This window comes from Peromyscus californicus, unplaced genomic scaffold (genome assembly GCF_007827085.1).
Source record: "Peromyscus californicus insignis strain IS unplaced genomic scaffold, ASM782708v3 Scaffold_21__1_contigs__length_65335640, whole genome shotgun sequence".
Lineage (NCBI taxonomy): Eukaryota > Metazoa > Chordata > Mammalia > Rodentia > Cricetidae > Peromyscus > Peromyscus californicus.
The window spans coordinates 19,967,207-19,985,545 of NW_026294514.1; the positions used below are offsets into that span (position 1 = coordinate 19,967,207).

General features: G+C 40.0%; 1 protein-coding gene across 8 annotated transcripts in view; it reads left to right on the forward strand.

Annotated features, from left to right (window-relative positions):
* The window catches only part of Unc80 (unc-80 homolog, NALCN channel complex subunit), a 181,372-nt gene that overhangs the window by 86,872 nt on the left and 76,161 nt on the right, over nucleotides 1–18,339 (forward strand). For 6 of the 8 annotated variants that reach the window (XM_052749736.1, XM_052749735.1, XM_052749731.1 and 3 more), the window contains exons 25-29: nucleotides 2,354–2,487; nucleotides 6,405–6,570; nucleotides 11,491–11,694; nucleotides 13,466–13,566; nucleotides 16,312–16,512. In XM_052749736.1, the coding sequence (XP_052605696.1) occupies nucleotides 2,354–2,487; nucleotides 6,405–6,570; nucleotides 11,491–11,694; nucleotides 13,466–13,566; nucleotides 16,312–16,512 (806 nt within the window). The remainder of the gene's footprint in view (nucleotides 1–2,353; nucleotides 2,488–6,404; nucleotides 6,571–11,490; nucleotides 11,695–13,465; nucleotides 13,567–16,311; nucleotides 16,513–18,339) is intronic. The other 2 variants (XM_052749738.1, XM_052749737.1) reach the window with 1 other exon arrangement.

The following is an 18,339-nucleotide window of genomic DNA, read 5'->3' on the forward strand; positions in this document are numbered from 1 at the left end:
ATTCCAGTTTGGCCTGTAGAATCAGAATCTTTCCACAAGGGAAGTAGCAATATCTTCCATTTAACCTTTCCTCTTCATTTGCAATTCAAGTTCTCTGGTTATATTTTAAGGGTCATTCTTGTTCAATTCATACCAAACCTGCTGCACCCTTGTGCCATCACATATAAAATAATGGCTAAATGGTAACATTGGAAAAGATTAAACATTGATCAAGGAAAACTCTCTCTGTGTTCCTTTCCTCTTTTGCACCAGGAACTTGTATTTTTCCCACTATTTGGCTCCCTTTTCATACCTTATAAAGTCAAAGCAAAGAATCTTGACATCTCTGTTGATAAAATACTGAATTTCTACATGGGTGTGTCAGCCCAATGATAAAAGTTGACTCTGAAGATAACCTAGCCTATTTTTGAATAATTTAGGGTGTTTAATTTCACTCAGAGGTTAAACTAAACTTAGGGAAGGCTTGCCATAAATGTCAGTCAGCCAGAGGCATACCTTAGAAGCCACTCAGAGGCCTTTCAGAATGGAGGGAGCTGAAACAACTTTAAATGAGTCCACCCTCCTAGGTTGCAGTGTACAATCTACACTAAACCACAAAAGCTCCATTAATTCATATGTGATGGCTGGCACATCAATGTTTTGTTTGAGTCATGTAGAGCTCCATCTTTTCTCATGGTGACAGAATAATTCAGGTAATAATTAGGAGAGAGACTAGACCACAGACAAGTTCACTGCCTCCAGAGGTTTCTGAATGGTAACCTTATGAGTGAAAAGACAGATCCAGAGGTTGACAGAGTGTCTTGTGTTCAATTATTTCTTTTATTTACTTTTTTCCAGACATGATCTTCCTATGTAGCTCAGGGTGGTCTTAATCTTCAAATTCTCCTGCTCAAACAGCTGAGTAGCTGTCTTACAGGCCTCTACAACCACGTCTAGTTTCTATAACTTTGTTCTTTAAATTACGCACATCTAGGTAACTTTCAGAGTCCTGTGTCCTCTGTGGAGTTATAAGACTGATATGTGTGATTCTCCACTGATTATGAGGTTGTTATGTGTGATTTAGCTAATCTTGCACTCCAAAGCTAAATATAACATAAGCACATGCCTTGTTGGAAATTTCACACAAGCTTGTCTCTTCCATTCTTAATGAGAGACAGATTTTCTAGCCATGTTTTAACTCTGAAAAAAAAAAATGGTTCTCAGGAGGAAAACAGGCCAGATACCCTCAGAAGACCAACTTTATCTTCTATGTCAAAAAAAATCATGTATACTAGTCAGTTAAGAAATCTCATTATGCCAAAGAGACAGTTTAGAGGTATTTTTTTAATTGTTGATATATAATGGTATTGTGAAAGTTTGATGACTTGATTCATTCAACTGATAACTACTTTCTTTCTTTTGTAAGAGGCAGAATACTACATGGCCTTGTTGCTTGCTGAAGATGAAATAGTCAGGCTATTTCTTCATGGTTTATGTTAATACAAGTCTCACAACTGATCCGGACAGTTTTTAAGTCCTGTTACTCCCTTGGCCATTAGCTGTCTTTAGATCAAAATCAATTAGTTGGTCCATGGAGGAGTGGGTGTCTGACAAAGTAAAAGGCCAGTATTCTGCAGAAAGAGACTGTCAGTCACTTCTGGCACAGCTGAGTCTTAACTGTGACAGGACAGCTTTATTCAAATATGTAGTATAAACTGGGCAGTGGTGGTGCACGCCTTTAATCCCAGCACTTGGGAGGCAGAAGCAGGAGGATCTCTGTGAGTTTGAGGCCAGCCTCGCCTACATAGTAAGTGAGTTCCAGAGCAACCAGAACTATGTAGAGAGACCCTGTCACAAACAAACAAAAGAGTATAGTATGAGTGACCAGGTGACACATTTTCTTGTATCTGTGTCGCATAAACACCAATTGAACTAGAGCTGAAAGAACTTCACCGCTCTCAGAAGACAAGCATCCCTTCCTAAAATGAGCTGAAAGGATTTTAGGGCTCCAAATCTAGCTGGTGGTCATATACACAGTCAAGATCTGATTGAATACAAGATGACTTCTAATTTCCGTTTTCACCAGTCTTCTGGTGGCATTGGAGCTGTGTTGTATTACCCTGTAGTACTTTAAACAGAAGCACTGACTTCTGCTCGTCTGAGACATTAACACTGAAGCACCTGTTACACAACTGTAGAGAAGAAGAGGTGGGCATGCCCAAGTCATGCTAACAGGAGTAGGGAAATTAAGGTTTGTGCAAGAAGTATTCTCATGAGCAGATTGATATTACACGGGTGTAGCTAGGTCCATCACACCATGACCCTCTGTTTATTGTTGGTTTGTCTTCTCATGAAGAATTCTTTCTTTTCTTAGGTACTGTGAACCCCTCTAAATGTGGCTGTCCTTTTGCCTTGAAGATGGCAGCATGCCAACTTCTCCTGGAGATAACCACCTTCCTGAGAGAGACTTTTTCTTGCCTACCTAGACCTCGCACTGAGCCTCTAGTGGTATGTTAAAACATCGTGTGTCAGTAGCCAGGATACTTGGAGAAAATGAACTGTAGCTGGGTTTTCAGTATTCCCAACATCTTCAAATGATTGAAGACCAAGTGTGTAATCTAACATTTTAACCAAAGGCTTTGCATGCATTAAAAAGACAATCTATTTTGTCTGTTATAATAATAACTCCAAGGTTGACTTAGAAATCACTGGAGACAGTGCATTCAGGTACAGCATTTGACCAGTGATCGCCTGTAGTAAGAATTCTAATTGGTCTTATGGGGTAAGTGCTGAAAGATCAGAGAAGTAAAAGAGCAAGCCACTAGAGAGACTTCTTGCCTCTACCGAATCTTCAGACTGAAAAGGGTGAGCTCCTGTCTCCACTTGCCTTATATTCCTCTCTGCCCAGCAATATTAATTCCTGTCTCCACTTCCCTAGTGCTGGGATTAAAGGTGTGTGCCTCCACTGCCTGGCTCTGTTTCTTTTTTAGACTGGATCTATCTCGTGTAGCCCAGGGTGGCTTTGAACTCCTGATCTTCATGCTTCCTCCTCCCAAGTGCTGGGATTAAAGGTGTGTGCCATCACTGCCTGGCCTCTAGGGTTAATTAGTTAGTGACTGGCTCCTCACTCTGATATCCAGGCAAGCTTTATTTGTTAGAGCACAAACAAAACATCACCACAATGACCACTAATTTTGATGGAAATATCTAGAAACCTATATTCTTTTACCCTACAAACAATGAGGAACTTTATGGTCAACATTATTCAGAAATCATTAGCTGATATTCTTTTGTACTAACTGTTCCTAGATTCATATAGAAGTGTGCTTGCTTCCAAAGAGTTTTCTGACTTACAGTATGGTCTAAATGACTTAGGTGTTTAGTTTCCAAACATTTCCAATCATGTAGTTATTGTCGTGGATTATGGATAGACAGAAAGTGTGATACTGCATACACACACACACACACACACACACACACACACACACTCACACACACACACAGAGTACACATATAGGCACATAAAAATGCAGTCATGTGACAGGTATTATTTATTTTACTATAGATATAAATACTATGCAGGGCCCATACATCTTCAGAGTGTGTGGTAACAGGGAACACCTTGGGCTTCTGAGCCCCTCATGGAAACCAATGGTACGTTCATCACAGTCAGCCTTCAGCTTTACCTGAGGAGCCAGACAAAACCTTCTCTTTTACACAAGTCTTGTTCCACAAACTGTCACATCAACTTCCATTTAAGGGTATTTTAGAACCCACCTCTCCTGCTGTTAAAACCAAACAGCATGAATAAGTTAGTACCGCAATTCTGGGGTGCCGCCAGAGATTGGATAAAGGAATCAGTGTTCTGCTCCCGTGGGGCACAGTCTCTGGCTTTAGTTTTTCAATGTTCTAGAAAACCCATTTCCTCACATCCTAAAACCAAAAACAAAAAAAAAAAAAGGATATTTTCAAATTAGAAACATTTATGAATAAAATGCTTGTTTTCAAGAGAAAAGTACCCTCATTTGAACTATGAAACTGGACCATTTGACTATTGGAAGAGGAAACTCCAGCTACTGCCCTCTGTGATGTCATGTTGACTTGGCCTTTACTTTTCTGAACTGCCATTTTCATCTTGCCGTTGAGAATACTCTATAAAGTCAAATCAAGACGCTTAGTTTAAAGTCAAAACAAAGCATCAAATCAGACCTGTTGACTTCTGCCAATATCATTCCTTTTAGCCTCCTGATTAATACAGTCTTTGGAAAAGCACTGAGTAAATCTGATTTCACGTTTTCAGATTAGCCACAATTTTGATAAAAGCATGTAAGGTTCTTGGTTTCACTCCATCATTTTTGTTCTGCCTTTTAATTCCTAAACCTCTACCTCAGTGACTCTTGTTAGTGAGGAAATCCTGTTTCATGTAGCCTATCACATATTGAGGACAAACTTAATAATCACATTCCCTTAAAGATGAGTGCTGGATGGACTGATACCTGTCAGTGAAAAATGAAACATTTTATGTTTCCTGAATCAGTCGGGTCTTTTTAGCCTGAGTACGTGGCACTGTCAGAACAGTGGCCCTCAGGAATCTCAGCATTCAGAGGATCACAAGCTAGGCTACACAGCAAGGCTCTGTGATAAACAGAGACTGTATAACCAACTAGAAGACTTACAGGGAGTGCAAAGAAAGGAACCTAAAAAGTCTAAGACAAGAATAGCAGCCTGCGGTCACTTAATAACAAGTGGATAGTGTGTCCTCTTCACCTTGACTAGGTTTCTGAGAACTTTCTTCACTATACCAGCCTTGTCACTGCTAAATGTAGGCTTGTGCATTTTTTTTTATCATTTCCTTTTTGAGATTATAACATATTTACATCATTACTCCCTTCCATTTCCTCCGTCCAAAGTCTCCAATAAAACCCTCTTTGCTCTTTCTCAAATTCATGGCCTCTTTTTAAGTTATTGTCCTATAAATACACCTATACTTACATTTTCATACATATATATTCCTAAATTCGTAAGTACAAGCTGCCCAGTCTGTAAATGTTGCCTGTGTGTGTGTTTTCAGAATTGGCTATTTGGTGTTGGAAAACCGTGTACTCCTCCATAGAGAAGACCGTTTCTCCTGCTCTTCATGTTCCTTAGTTGCCTGTAGTTCTTTGAGCAAGGCTGATGCCTCCTGGGATTTCCCCTTCTTGTCCTTAGTTCTTTCTAGAAGAGAAACAGAAATCCCCTCAATACAAAATCCCCCGTAGAGGCTCTGACCTCACACAAGCATTTTCCTAAACCTGAAATGACGTTCCCTAGTCATGACTAAGCAATTTCAATCAAGGTTTACCTTGAATGGCACCTTCTCCCGCTTCTACGAGCATACTTGTTTTCAGCAGCACAGGGATGTTATCTTCCATTTCTTCAGGTCAAAAGTCCAAGACAGGCCTTCCTAAGCTAAAGTCAAGATACTGGTATGGTAGACTTCCTTTCTGTGGTAGGGGGAAAAAATTCTGCCTCCTTGCTCTTTTTCTGCCTTCTTGAAACTACTCCACCCATCTCAAACCCTCCTTCTTCCATCTTCACAGGCAGGAATATCATATTGAAGCTCCCTCTGTCCATAGCTGGGGAAAGGTCCTCCATTACTGAGAATATATGGAATTAAATTTGGTTCATTTAGCTAACACAGTGTAATCTCTCCATCATGAAGTCATTAGCTGTAAATGTATCTCCAAAGCTCATGTTGCAGTGTAAAGCAACATATTCTCAGGCTCTGGGGACTTAGGGTTTAGATATCACTTGGGGACCATTAGTCTATGACTATTGTCTCCAAGTCTGATGATATCTTACTTCTGTACTTGGGGTTTATTATTTATGCTTGCCCATCTTCCATCTTAGAATTCTGAGTTTCTCAGAGAAGGGGTCATTTCTTACTTAGGCCATTTTAACTAGCATATTCAAACTGAATGCATGATTATGCAATTAACATATAAATGCCAAAGACACCTCCAAGACATTGGACAAAGAGTTAGAGGGTAAGGGAGCCAGTTCAACATCCCGTGTTGCTAAAAGACAAAACACCTAAGAAGAAGCTAGCAGTTAGGGAACACTCGTTTTCCAAATCAAGAATTTTTTTTCAAGACTACAATTTAAAATGACCAATAAGAAAATTTTAAATGTAATTGAAAGTGATTCAGAATGAATAGAGGTTTGCCACAGCATCAGTGGAGTAGACAGAGCAATGTGGCACCTGCCTATCATTACAGCACTTGGGAAACCTAGGCAGAGGCAAGGGGGCTATAAGACTAGTTTTCTGGCTTCAGGTCAAGACCCTGTCAAAAAACAAAAACAAACAAACAAACAAACAAACAGAAAACAGGCAGTGTTTATCTCAGGACATCCCAACACAGATGTGCTCTTCTATGCCATTTCAGGACTTGGAAAGCTGTAGGCTCCGTCTGGATCCTGAGTTGGACCGGCATCGATATGAGAGGAAGATCAGCTTTGCGGGAGTTCTAGATGAAAATGAAGACTCAAAAGATTCCCTCCACAGCAGCAGCCACACCCTCAAATCAGACACAGGTGCTGAGGAGAAGAAAGGTAGGGAAACGCAAGGGTTGCTTCATGTTTCTGGCTTTCTCACAGGAAATATTTGATCTGGGATCTAAAGTACGAAACCTGTGTGCCCAAATTCTTGGCTGGACACAGTGTGACTCTGGGGACTCTTCATGGCTGGTGAGGTAGAAAATACCACTAGTTACAGCCTGAACTTAGCAGCCAGGTTGCCTTGGCTACAACACCTGGCTTAGCAATTCTCCTTTGCCCACATTAAATGTGATGTTATCAGCCTTAAGATGACCTGTTATTTCCTTAACCAATAAAAAAGGAAAACACCCAAATTCAACTATTTTGCAGCAATCCCTTATCACTTTTTGTTTTATTGACAGAGGACTTTGAGACAGTAAAATATATGTATATAGTCATTATGATTATTACATATAATTCTTGTGTAACTAAAAACAATACAGCTAAAATATGCTGGTTAAAGCTTTGCAATTCACAGTCCAAATTTCTTAATTACTTTTCAGTTCAGAGTTGTCAATGTCCATGTTTTTCTATAGGATAATGTCTTCTGTAGCATCAGAATGTTAATGAATGACACGTCAGTTCAGAAGTAGATCAAAGATTAATACATATATAATGAGAGATAATAAAAAAACACAAGATCAACAACTACAAAGTAGAGCTGCTTATGCTAGCTGTGGAAACCAGTTAGGAATAGTATGAAGCTGGCATCCCTAGAGTTCCTCTTCAGGACTATCCAGCTTATACCCTGACCCACTTTCCCGCCCCTCACTACCACTTGGCCTTGGTGCTGGGAGATACTCTTCATGTTTTGCTGCTGATGCTTACATGTCCACAGACAAAAGCAAGAGCCTTTGTATTTCAGCTGCCACTTGGCACAATGAATCTTAAATTCAATTTCACATATGTCAAAATCTGAAGGTGAGCCTATTAAGATGGGTGGTATATGGCCCCTCTCTGTATGACCTTGTATACGTGACTTGCCTCAAAAAAACACTATCCTCATTTCTAGTGAGTCAAATGACCAGCTTCTATGCTGTGTTGTGAGAGCTTTAATTAAGGCAATGCAAGTAAAACGTAGAACAAATACATAGAGCAAATGGAAGAGCATGGTAAGTTACCATTGCCATCCTTATCTTCCTACATTACGAGCAGCTAGATCAGATATCAACACAGAAAACCCTAGCTAGAGCTGAGCAATGTCAGTTTTAAGTAAGTCATTTAAGGCTCCCTTCACTATCCAAATTTTTTTAGTTTTTAAATTCCGGTGCCTTTAATGCTTTTTGTACAGAGTTTCATGTGTTAGAAAAATCTGTACATCTTTGTAGAAAGTTTGTTGTGTACATTGAGATGTTTTCCAGTGCCCTGTAGACAATGAATGAGTGCATATTTGATTACTTTAATCAATTAATGAGTGGCATCGCCCTCTCTAGAGAAAACACAAAATATTTCAAGTCCTATAAGAAATGGAGGGTGTAATGGGGGAAAGTTTGAATATTTCAACATCAGAATGTTGCCACCTTTTAAATACAAATATTATTATATCATATCCTATTGAATTTTGATGGCTAGAGGCCATGTTCTAAGAGTAATAAGTAGTCTTGAGCAATTTATAGACATGAAGAAGTATTAAGTCAATGTGATTTCAAATATTTACTGTATATATATATCCAATGAAGGTAACTTCCATTTTTAAACATATACCAACAATACTTATTTGGAGAGCAGTCTTTAGCCATTAAAAGTTATTATCATAAAATTATTATTTAAATTGAATAAAAATTCCAAATACTCACCCAGTTAAGCTTAAACAATGTAAATTCTACATCATCTTAAAAAGTAAAATATTTGCTTAATTTTAAAACCATGTCAACTTCATTATTATTTATATAGTTGTCTTTACTGTCCAAACTCTCTCATGCATAGTGATTTTTATCATACAATGTACCTATATTAATATATAAACATTGTCTTATAAGTAGACAACAGAAAGCTAAAACTATAAATAAAATGGGAATATAACCATAAAATGTTCTTAATTAGTTAGCAAAAGTCTCACTAAAGACTTGCAAATATTTTGTAAGCTGTTTGACAAACCCATCAGTTACTGCAGCCAATACAAAAATATGACAATGGGACACTGAAAATGGTAATTACTATTTTTTTAAGAAAAAAATGTCATACCATCTGTTTTTATAAAAGCAAAAAAAAGTCAGCTCTGAAATAAACAACTTAAGAACAAGTAGAACAAAGAAAATGAACCTGAACGTATCCTTTAAAACTGAAAATATCTGCTCAAGATCCCTAGGCAGAGTTTATGCAATACTTTTACTCCTGCCCCAAAGACAAACTAAAATTAGTATCCCAAAGTACAGAAACATGTCCTGATTTCGCATCTAGCTACTGAGCACCTGCTGTATACCAGGAACTATTACAAGTTCCCAGAAGGCAACCACTAACAAAAGCATGTTCCTGCATGCATTTGCATTCATATTAATTCATGGTTAAAAGCCTATCACTATTGGCATAGCAATTAGTAACACTAAATGCCAGACTTTCAAAATATGTCATGGAAAGTAAGACAGAGTAGGGTATAGGGAAAGATACAGTCAGAAAAGGTCATAATAATGGATGTTAAACTGAGAGGCTTTCATGGGACATTTCAGTAATGCAGAAGGCTGAAGATCAAGTGTTCCAAACAGAGGCAACTATGAGGCTAAGGATGTCATGAAGAGTGAACCTGGAACATTTGAAGAAGGGTGAACAATCAAGAGTTATTAAAGAATGAGTTGGGGGAGGAGTGGCAGGAGATAGGTTAGAAAGGCAAGGGGCAGGCAAAGTCTGGTAGATATGCTTAAAAAAATTATATTTTAAACATGTTAGAGGTTGTTGGTCAGTATATGTAACTAGATGTGTAGGAGATAGGGAGGAAGGAACAGTTAGAGGTAGTGGCATTGGGCCAGAGAAAAGGTAATAGGACTCTGAACTCCAGTGATGTTTTGAAGCATCAGGCAGTGGGACTTGCTAAGGGAGACAGTGTGGAAAGGGAGATGTGTTATCCAATTCTGATGAATCTGTTTCATTTTGATTTTAGTTCTTATTGTTATGGAGATGAAGGCTAAAATTCAGTAGCATATAGTCTCAGGTGACTTATTTCATGAACAACACTAAACCTGAATTCTCCTCACTGTGTCCCTTGTAAGTAATTGATGTCATAATTCTGAACGCTAATCTTTCAGGGCTGCAGGAGGTCTCCAATTATCTTTTATGTTAGAACAAATTCTCAGAATTAAGTCTCTTCAGATCCCACTAATTTGAAGTTATTTAGTTTCATTTGTATCCTGAAACGTATCATAAACTCAGGCGAAAAACATCAGTATGTGCCTCTATTAAAAAAAATAAGAATTATCACTGTAATCTGTTCTTTATTTCTCAATCTATTTACATATGAAATTGCAGTGGTGGTCATTAAAAATAATTAACCATGAAGTCCAAGCCTAGAAATAATATTGAAAAATAGAGTTGGGTGAATCTTGTGTTATAATTAAACTACAGCATTGTGCTCTATAGCTTATGTGGCATTTATCCAACTGTGCTGCAAGAAATTCTTCCAGATGTGCAGTTCTATTCAGATATGTTCAGGGAGCCCCAAGAAGCTTGTATAAGTAGAGCAGTGATCATTCTAGGCTCTTTCAATCACAAGAGTAATCCAGAGACTAATCATTCACTTCTCTATAAATTCTTCAGACCTCCTTACATGGCATCGAAAGTGTACATTTAACTAACATTTTAAAGAATGCAAGTTTTATTATTGTCTCATATAAGCATTTTGTTGTGGGGAGAAACGCAAAACTAAACTTTGAACTTCCTGATTTCAAAATACATTTGTGGCTTTGATTTAAATAATGAATGGGAAATCTTGTTCATATCTTAAGTGTGTAAAGCTAGCCCCTTCCTTCCAATGGTTTTTGAGCCTTAAAAGTCTTGCTTTATCCTGCTATTATAAAATTAATATTGATATTATTAAAAATTAAAAAGAAAAAATGTATACATTACCTGAAAAATGATTGTGCTTATGATTTTTATAAAGTGAGTTTGAAGCTTAAACATGTTTCTTTTATCATTTTACTCCCACCCTGGGGACTGTTTCTTCCAGAGTACTAAGCATGAATAATGCTTTCCCTTCTTGTTAATATAGACTATAAGATAGCTCAGGTCATGCAACATTTATACTCACATCCCATTAGCCCTTTGATTGAGAGGAGGATTGGAAATAGAATTACGTCACATACACACACACACACACACGCACACGCACACGCACATGCACACACACACACAGGCACACACACGCACGCATGCATGCATGCACGCACAGCATTCTCCTGAGAACAGATCCCTTGGAGTCTTTTCTAAGGAGCAGAGTGCACACAGCTGCTGACTGTGAGAGAGAGAGGCGCACTTCTTGTGCTTATTTCTTTAATAGGTTACTCCAAATAGAAGGGTTCCAAAGACAGTTCTCAGAACTCTCTAAGTCCCATTTCACAAGAAAGACAAAAGCAGTGGAGTGTGGCTCTATGGAACCGAATAAGAATGTGATTAAAATTTGCTGGCTGATCTTGGTGATGGTGCTGTGTAAACACACTCATGCTTATGAACCCTGGGCCAGAATGAGAGCAGATTGTTCCCAGCCATCATGTGCATTTCGCCCAAGAAAGATACTGCATCAGCCCTGCCTGGTCGTCTTGGTCTCCTGCCTGACCAAACGTGGTGACTGGGGCCTGGCAGGAAGGCCTCTGTCCAGAGATGCTGCTCGATCAAGCCGATCAAGCCGGCAGAATCGGCTGGTCAGGGACAAACTGGGAAGAGTGTGGATATAAACTGGCTGGGGAAAAACTAAGTGGGGGAAAGCCCTATTTTATTCTTTTAATACAGTTCCCAGCAGGAAGATCAGGATAGGAGGTTCTCGCCTGCTCCAGATTAAAGGAACCCGCAGTTTCCAGGTGAAGAAGGGGGGTTCCTTGTCCAGCATTCGCCGAGTCGGCAGCTTAAAGAGCAGCAAGTTATCACGGCAGGACTCAGAGTCTGAGGCTGAGGAGCTGCAGCTGTCCCAGAGCAGGGACACTGTCACTGACCTAGGTAACATAGAAGAGTGGGGTGTGCAGGGACGTGGGGGGTAGGAAGACAGGACTCAGGTCCTGGCACAGCCAAGTCCATTTCATCCCATGTATATAGAGCAAGATCAGAGCCGTAGTTTAGACAACTCATTTGGTAGAGAAATGCACTCCACTCTCGAGCAGGTGCGTGTGGCACCTGGAAGTCTGCCCAAGTGCAAAATCTGAGTCAGTAGGTGATGTGGGGATCTGAGAGTCTACGTTTGACATTAAGCTTTCCTGTAAAGCTGATGATGCTGGCTCAAGAACCACGCTTTGAGCTGTGAGCATAGAGAGTGTTCACTGGGGCACAGAAACCATGTTGGCAACAGGAAGAGTCTTAGAGCTCCAGGTGCTGTGTATCTACACTACTCAGGACCTTGAAGGTCAAATGTTGAGGACTTCATATTGTAGTCTTCATTTGACAGTAAAAAGGCTGGGAAGTCGTGGTTGTCTAGACCTGAAACCTAGGGAGTCTTTAGTGGGTCACCTACTTTCTCAGGGGTGTGTTTTCACTGACCATCTGGTGGGAATAGTTGTTTGCTCATTGTCTGCTCCATAAGGATGCTCTTGTAAAATGTATAAGTGTATAAGGATGAGCTATAAGTACAATCAAAGCACTAAAAGTCATAGATTACCATTGTAGGATATGAAGAGGCTCCAAATCTCCTAATGTGGTTATCTAGTATTTGGGCATCTTAACTGACAGGGGAAAGACTAAGTAGGATAAATGTAGTGCTCACTAGGCTGCCTAGAATTAAGTCTTTAGTACATGTTCAAACACATTCTCCCTACCATTCAGTCTCTACTTTCAGGGCAGCAGTAAGTGTAGATAAATGATTGATAAAGTCTGTCAAATGGAAGCTGAGTGTCTAATCAAAGGAAGTTTAAAATAGAAAATGCTTCTACATCCACCCACCCTCGCCTTTAAAAATAGCTAATTTATGCATTAGTTAAGATTCGGCTTTTTTTTTTTCAAGGAGATAATAGGGCGAAGCGATTTCTGTGTTGCATGGTGAATATTATAACTTTACCATCAGTTAGCATTTAGAATTATCTGAACTGATCAACCCACCCTCACCAGTCAAGTTAAAGTAACCAGACTAGAGATGCAGCTTTGTTATTAAGAAGAATCTGTAAAGCTTTTAGATTTGAGGGCAAGTCCTCGTGGGTAATAAACTAAATGGAGATTTCCTTTACACTTCTCATAGACAAGAAATGAGGCTTGCTTATAATCGGCTGTCATTGCTTTCAAATCACCTTAATCCTTCCAAGGCCCCCTCACAGCACTGAATAGCTCCCATAGCAAAGCCTGATGCCTACAACAGTAGTACAGATGCAGCCACAATCCATCGGAGGCCTTATCACCCTGTAATGTCAGCACAGGTCAGTTTGTGTCCCTGGATAGCTACAACTGTGAAGTCTGAGCAGTCTGGAATGGATTTGGGCACACTCAATATATAACTGGCTCATCTCAAGGACTTGACTCTTTTTTTTCTCTGCTCTCATGTCTTCACATGGAAGCCACTTTAGCGGAGATCACCAATGTCTTTGAACTTGCCAGTTCAGCTTGTGGTTAGGGAACAGCTCTTCTTAATAATATAATATTCTTTGAAGAAAGTCCTATGCCCTGTAACCTGTTGGGCCATGGTAGAGTCTGCCCTTGGTTCAAAAGCATGGACAATGACACCATATTGACATGTTGTTATCCAGGGAGACTGAACGTTGAACTCTTTCTTGGTGTTCTTTTTTTGAAGAAGGGAGTCCTTGGAGTGCAAGTGAACCGAGCATTGAGCCCGAGGGAATGAGCAATGCCGGCACAGAGGAAAATTACCATAGAAACATGTCATGGCTTCATGTAAGTATCCATCCCAGCTGATCTCTAGAACAAAGCCCTTTCAGCACTGGGGAAGATTCCTGGAGAGAGAAACAGACTAGCAACCTAAGTGTTCTTTCAACAGAAAGTGGAGCCTCATGTTTGAGCTGAAGCTCTCAATTCAAAGTGGAAATAGTATGCTGCTGGATTGTGTTTATTTTAAGATTAAGACTAAGGCCTTTTGTTTTGTGGCCAGTTTCTGGATCACCACATATCAGGAAAAACCATGAGGGACTGAGCTAAGTTGATGGTCAAAAGTATCCTGAATGATACAGGCCAGGCATCATGGTCAATTTCAAACATATTACTATGAACTTAAGGGCAAGTCAGGGTCACTCTTGACTCTATGTTAGAGATTGCTAGGGACAGGGAGTTGATATAAATATGTAGGACTCATCTACAAAATCATAAAAAAATTAATTTAAATTAAAATATTGTAAATGGGTCAAGGAGATTCTAGATAGGAAGATCATGCCTCAGATAGCTAGCCAGTGTGCAAAGGCATGAAGGCCTCCCTGAAAAAACCTTTGGGCATAGGTTGGAGCAAAGATTTAAACTGGGCATGAAGAAGTAATGTGCTCTTTCCTCATATACTGAAAGAATGCTGTCTCAGATAGGGTAACTTTCTGCTACTCCTCTTGATCTTGTTCCTTGCTATAATCCATCTTTTCATGAACAAGGCAGATGAAAAATTACAGGGACACAATGATAGAGACATATCATTACCCATTTTGGAGAAACTCATAGGATGGACAGCACCAAATGAGCTACCTGGTATCAACTGTGGACTTTGCTGATGATGTGTCAGTGTTGGCTTATTGTGATATCTGAGTCATTGTGGTGCAGGGAGTTGACAGTAGGCAAAAATAGCAAGAGTCAGCTAAGAAGAGAGAAATCACAGCCATATGCAATGTAGTCAGAAAAGGGATATTCCAATACCTTTGCCATATGCTACTGTTGAAAAACAAGATGTTAGACTAACTCACACTCAATGGGAGGAGCTTTCACAGAGCATAAGTAGCAGATTGTATAGATCACTGAGCATCATCTTAGAAATATACCTACTAAAGGAATATCAGTGGCAGAATTGTAAAGTTACAGATTATAGATTGCTAAACCAGTTATCACTAGCCCTCAGGACTTTTCTATCAGAATTCTCTGAGGCAAAGTCTAGTGATATGCTGTGTGTGTGTGTGTGTGTGTGTGTGTGTGTGTACTTGAAAGGCTTTCTTGGTGTTTCTCTTGATCACCAGATTCAGAATAACTTGGAAACCTTTAGAGTTCTTACATATGGCTGCCCCATACTGCAGTATAAAACAGAATATCTGAAGATACGCAGTAAATCTGGAGATGGGCTGGATATTCTACCAAGACGCCATTTATATATGTTGAAAACCTTGGAGATTTAGATATTGTAACCTTGACAGGAGTATAGAGATGACTGTGGCTCTCATCTTTGCCTCAGAATAAGCAAGACATGTGAGTCTTAAGGCAGCCTGGGCCAGTTCTAGCAAATAGGTTTAGTTGGCCTCCTCGGTGTATACTTACATTTTGTTCTCATTCAGTACGATGCACAGCCCTTCACAGCTTATTTGCCAAGGTGGAAGCTAGTTCCCTGGGTGACAGAAGCATTCAGAAGGTTTTTCTATACATACTCTCTTTTAAGGAAGGTTACTTTAAAAGTTATGTGCTTAGGTTTAGGTCTTAGCACCCACATCCAGGTCACAACCAACCATAACTCCAGCTCCAGGGGATTCAACACCCTCTTTTGACCATCACAAGCAGGCACGGTGCACATCCAGACATGCAGCTAAAACCCTAATACACATAAAATAATAGAAATACTAAAACATTTTGAAGTTGTAAACTTGGGGTCTGGGGGATGGCTCAGTGATAGAGCACTTGCCTAAGCATGCATGGTTCCCAGAGTTTGATCCTTAGCACTAAAAAAAAAAAAAAAAAGCCCACAAGCCACAAATTTTTGGTGAAGAGTTGTAGCTCAGTGATAGATACATGATTTGCATGTGCAAGGCCCTGAATTTGAGCACCAGAATTGCAGTTTCAATTTGTATATTTCAGTTGCAAATTCATTTCTATCTTAAAATAACTGCACCCTTTAAATTGGCTGAGTTCATTTCTAGAATCCTAATGGGAAATCTTAGGAGATGTATATGAACCAGTTAAACTATTTTAGAAAGGGAGCTAGAGTGGCTTAAAAGTCAGAGTGGGAAGTGTGTGTAAGGTGACAGGGAATCGTTGGTGAAGTTGAAATGAGGCTTTATAGTGGGGTTCAAGTTCCAGTTCATGAAAAGGATCCAGAGTGAAGGTGCCGAAGTGTTTCCAAGCACCACGCAGTGTAGGTGGGAGTTTAGGGTGCATCTACCTGACCCCAGGGGTTACGGGTCAGGTAGAGAGCTCTGGAACTGAACTTACCATTGTATCCTCTTCCTTCTGGCTCCTATCACAGTGTAAGAGCTAGGATGGGCTTTTGAAACTATTTGGAAGCCATATACTTCACAAATAGTCTTCACATGTTTCTGAAAGATCCTTTTATCAATTAAGAATGAAGGGAGAACAAAGGCCAAATGATCAAAGACCTGTAGTTAACTATCCACCTGTGGGAATTACCAAGTTACTGTTTTTTGCTCTGACTTTCCAACTTGCATGCCTCTCTTCCCTCACTGCCTGGTTGAATATGTGAGTGTTTTTTTTTTTTTTTCCTTCCAGGTCATGATCTTACTATGCAATCAACAGAGTTTCATTTGTACGCATGTGGAATACTGCCATCCACACTGCTACCTGCACCACAGCCGCTCCTGTGCCCGGCTGGTCAGGGCCATTAAACTGCTGTATGGGGACAGTGTAGACTCCCTGCGTGAGAGCAACAATATCAGCAATGTGGCTTTGAGGGGCAAGAAGCAGAAAGAGGTGAGTGAGAAGTCACTAGGTAGCATATCAGGAGCAGGAGAAAAGATGTATTTATAATAATGTTTTTTTTAATCTGCCCTGGAAATAAAATTTCAAGCAAAAACAATTGTATAAAGCATACTACACAGATCCATGCAGAAGATATGTGGAGACAGACAGTCAACATGGAGCATTACCCAGGCTTTGTCTTATAGATAAAAATTCAGGGAGTTTGTGTTGATGAGTAAGTAAAGGTAAGGAGAAGGAGAAGAGCATCTCTCTGGGACCTGGGAACATAACACCCTACATAAAAAAGTAAGACTTGGCAGGTCTGGTTAAAGATTTTACAGTGAGAGAGTGTCCTGGATTATCCACACGGGTTCAGTGTTGGCCTGTGTGTCTTCATCTAGGAAGAAAGGACTCCTGAGAATCAAGAGCAGAGCAGATGATGACAGCAGGCAGCAGAGTTGAGGGGTGGGGGCGTGAGCCCAGAAAAACAAGCCAACTCCAGATTCAGAGAAAGGGAAGGAAACAGAGTATCTCCCGGAACCTTTCAGTTCCTTGGAAACGTCTGACCCTCAGAATTGTAAACTCAAAAACCTGGGGTGTTTTAAGCCGTGAAGCCCGTGACAGTTTGTCAGAGCATCAGTGAAGAGCTAATGGAAGTATTCATTATGAATAAATGTATCCTCATGGATAAATGTTTGAATAAGCAATAAATAGCTCAGCCATTTACAGATGAATGTACTAAGAAAATTCTTTCAAGACCCTATGGTATTTCCAAGCATTAAGCTGAGCTGAAGTCTTCTTTTAGCTGAGTTGGCAGAAGAAAGTGGCCATGACTGCGATCCTCTGGCAGGAAAACCTCCAGTTACCCGCCTGCCCCTGCACACGCAGTGTAGCCAAAATGCCCATTCAACTGAAGGTCATGGACCTCCTCTACAGATGCTTTCTCAAACGGTTTTGCAAAGATATTTTATATAACACGTGCTCACTTCAACAAGCACTCTCTATGCACCAGCTATTGGCAAAGTATTAGATCAAATATCCTATTAAAAATAAATCATAGCCGGGCGGTGGTGGCACACGCCTTTAATCCCAGCACTCGGGAGGCAGAGCCAGGCGGATCTCTGTGAGTTCGAGGCCAGCCTGGGCTACCAAGTGAGTCCCAGGAAAGGCGCAAAACTACACAGAGAAACCCTGTCTCGAAAAACCAAAAAAATAAATAAATAAATAAATAAATAAATAAATAAATAAATAAATCAGCAGGAAGAAAGGATCTTTCCACTAAGGAGTTTACAAACTAGGTTTGGGCTTAGAGCAGGCAATAATACATACGCAAAGCAGTTTTGAGAATTTGAACGATAAAAGCAAAAATGCAATTGAATTGTATAGCAATGTTTAAAACTTCAGTGTTCACTGTGGAGTGTTTATATTAAGGCTTTTTTATTTCAACTCGTAAGTCCAGGTTATGGTTCATCCTAGCAAGGATGTCAAGGTGGAAGGAACTTGAAACAGATACTCACATCACATCCACAGTCAGGGGTAGAGAAAAATCAATGTGTTCATGCTTACTTGCTTGCTCAAGAGTTGATCTCTCCAACACACACATTTCAGAATCCCCCACCTAGAGAATGGTGCTGCCCACAGTGGACTGGGTCTTGGTCACATTGAGAACTGATTAAGACAATCACCCACAGATATACCCATAGGCCAACCCAGTGCCAACAATCCCACTTTATGACTGTCTTTTCAAGTGAGTCTAAGTCATGTCAAGGTGACAGCTAAAGCTAACCATCTCACCATCTCTTCACTGAAACCTTATCTTGTTGGTGTTATGCACAGAAT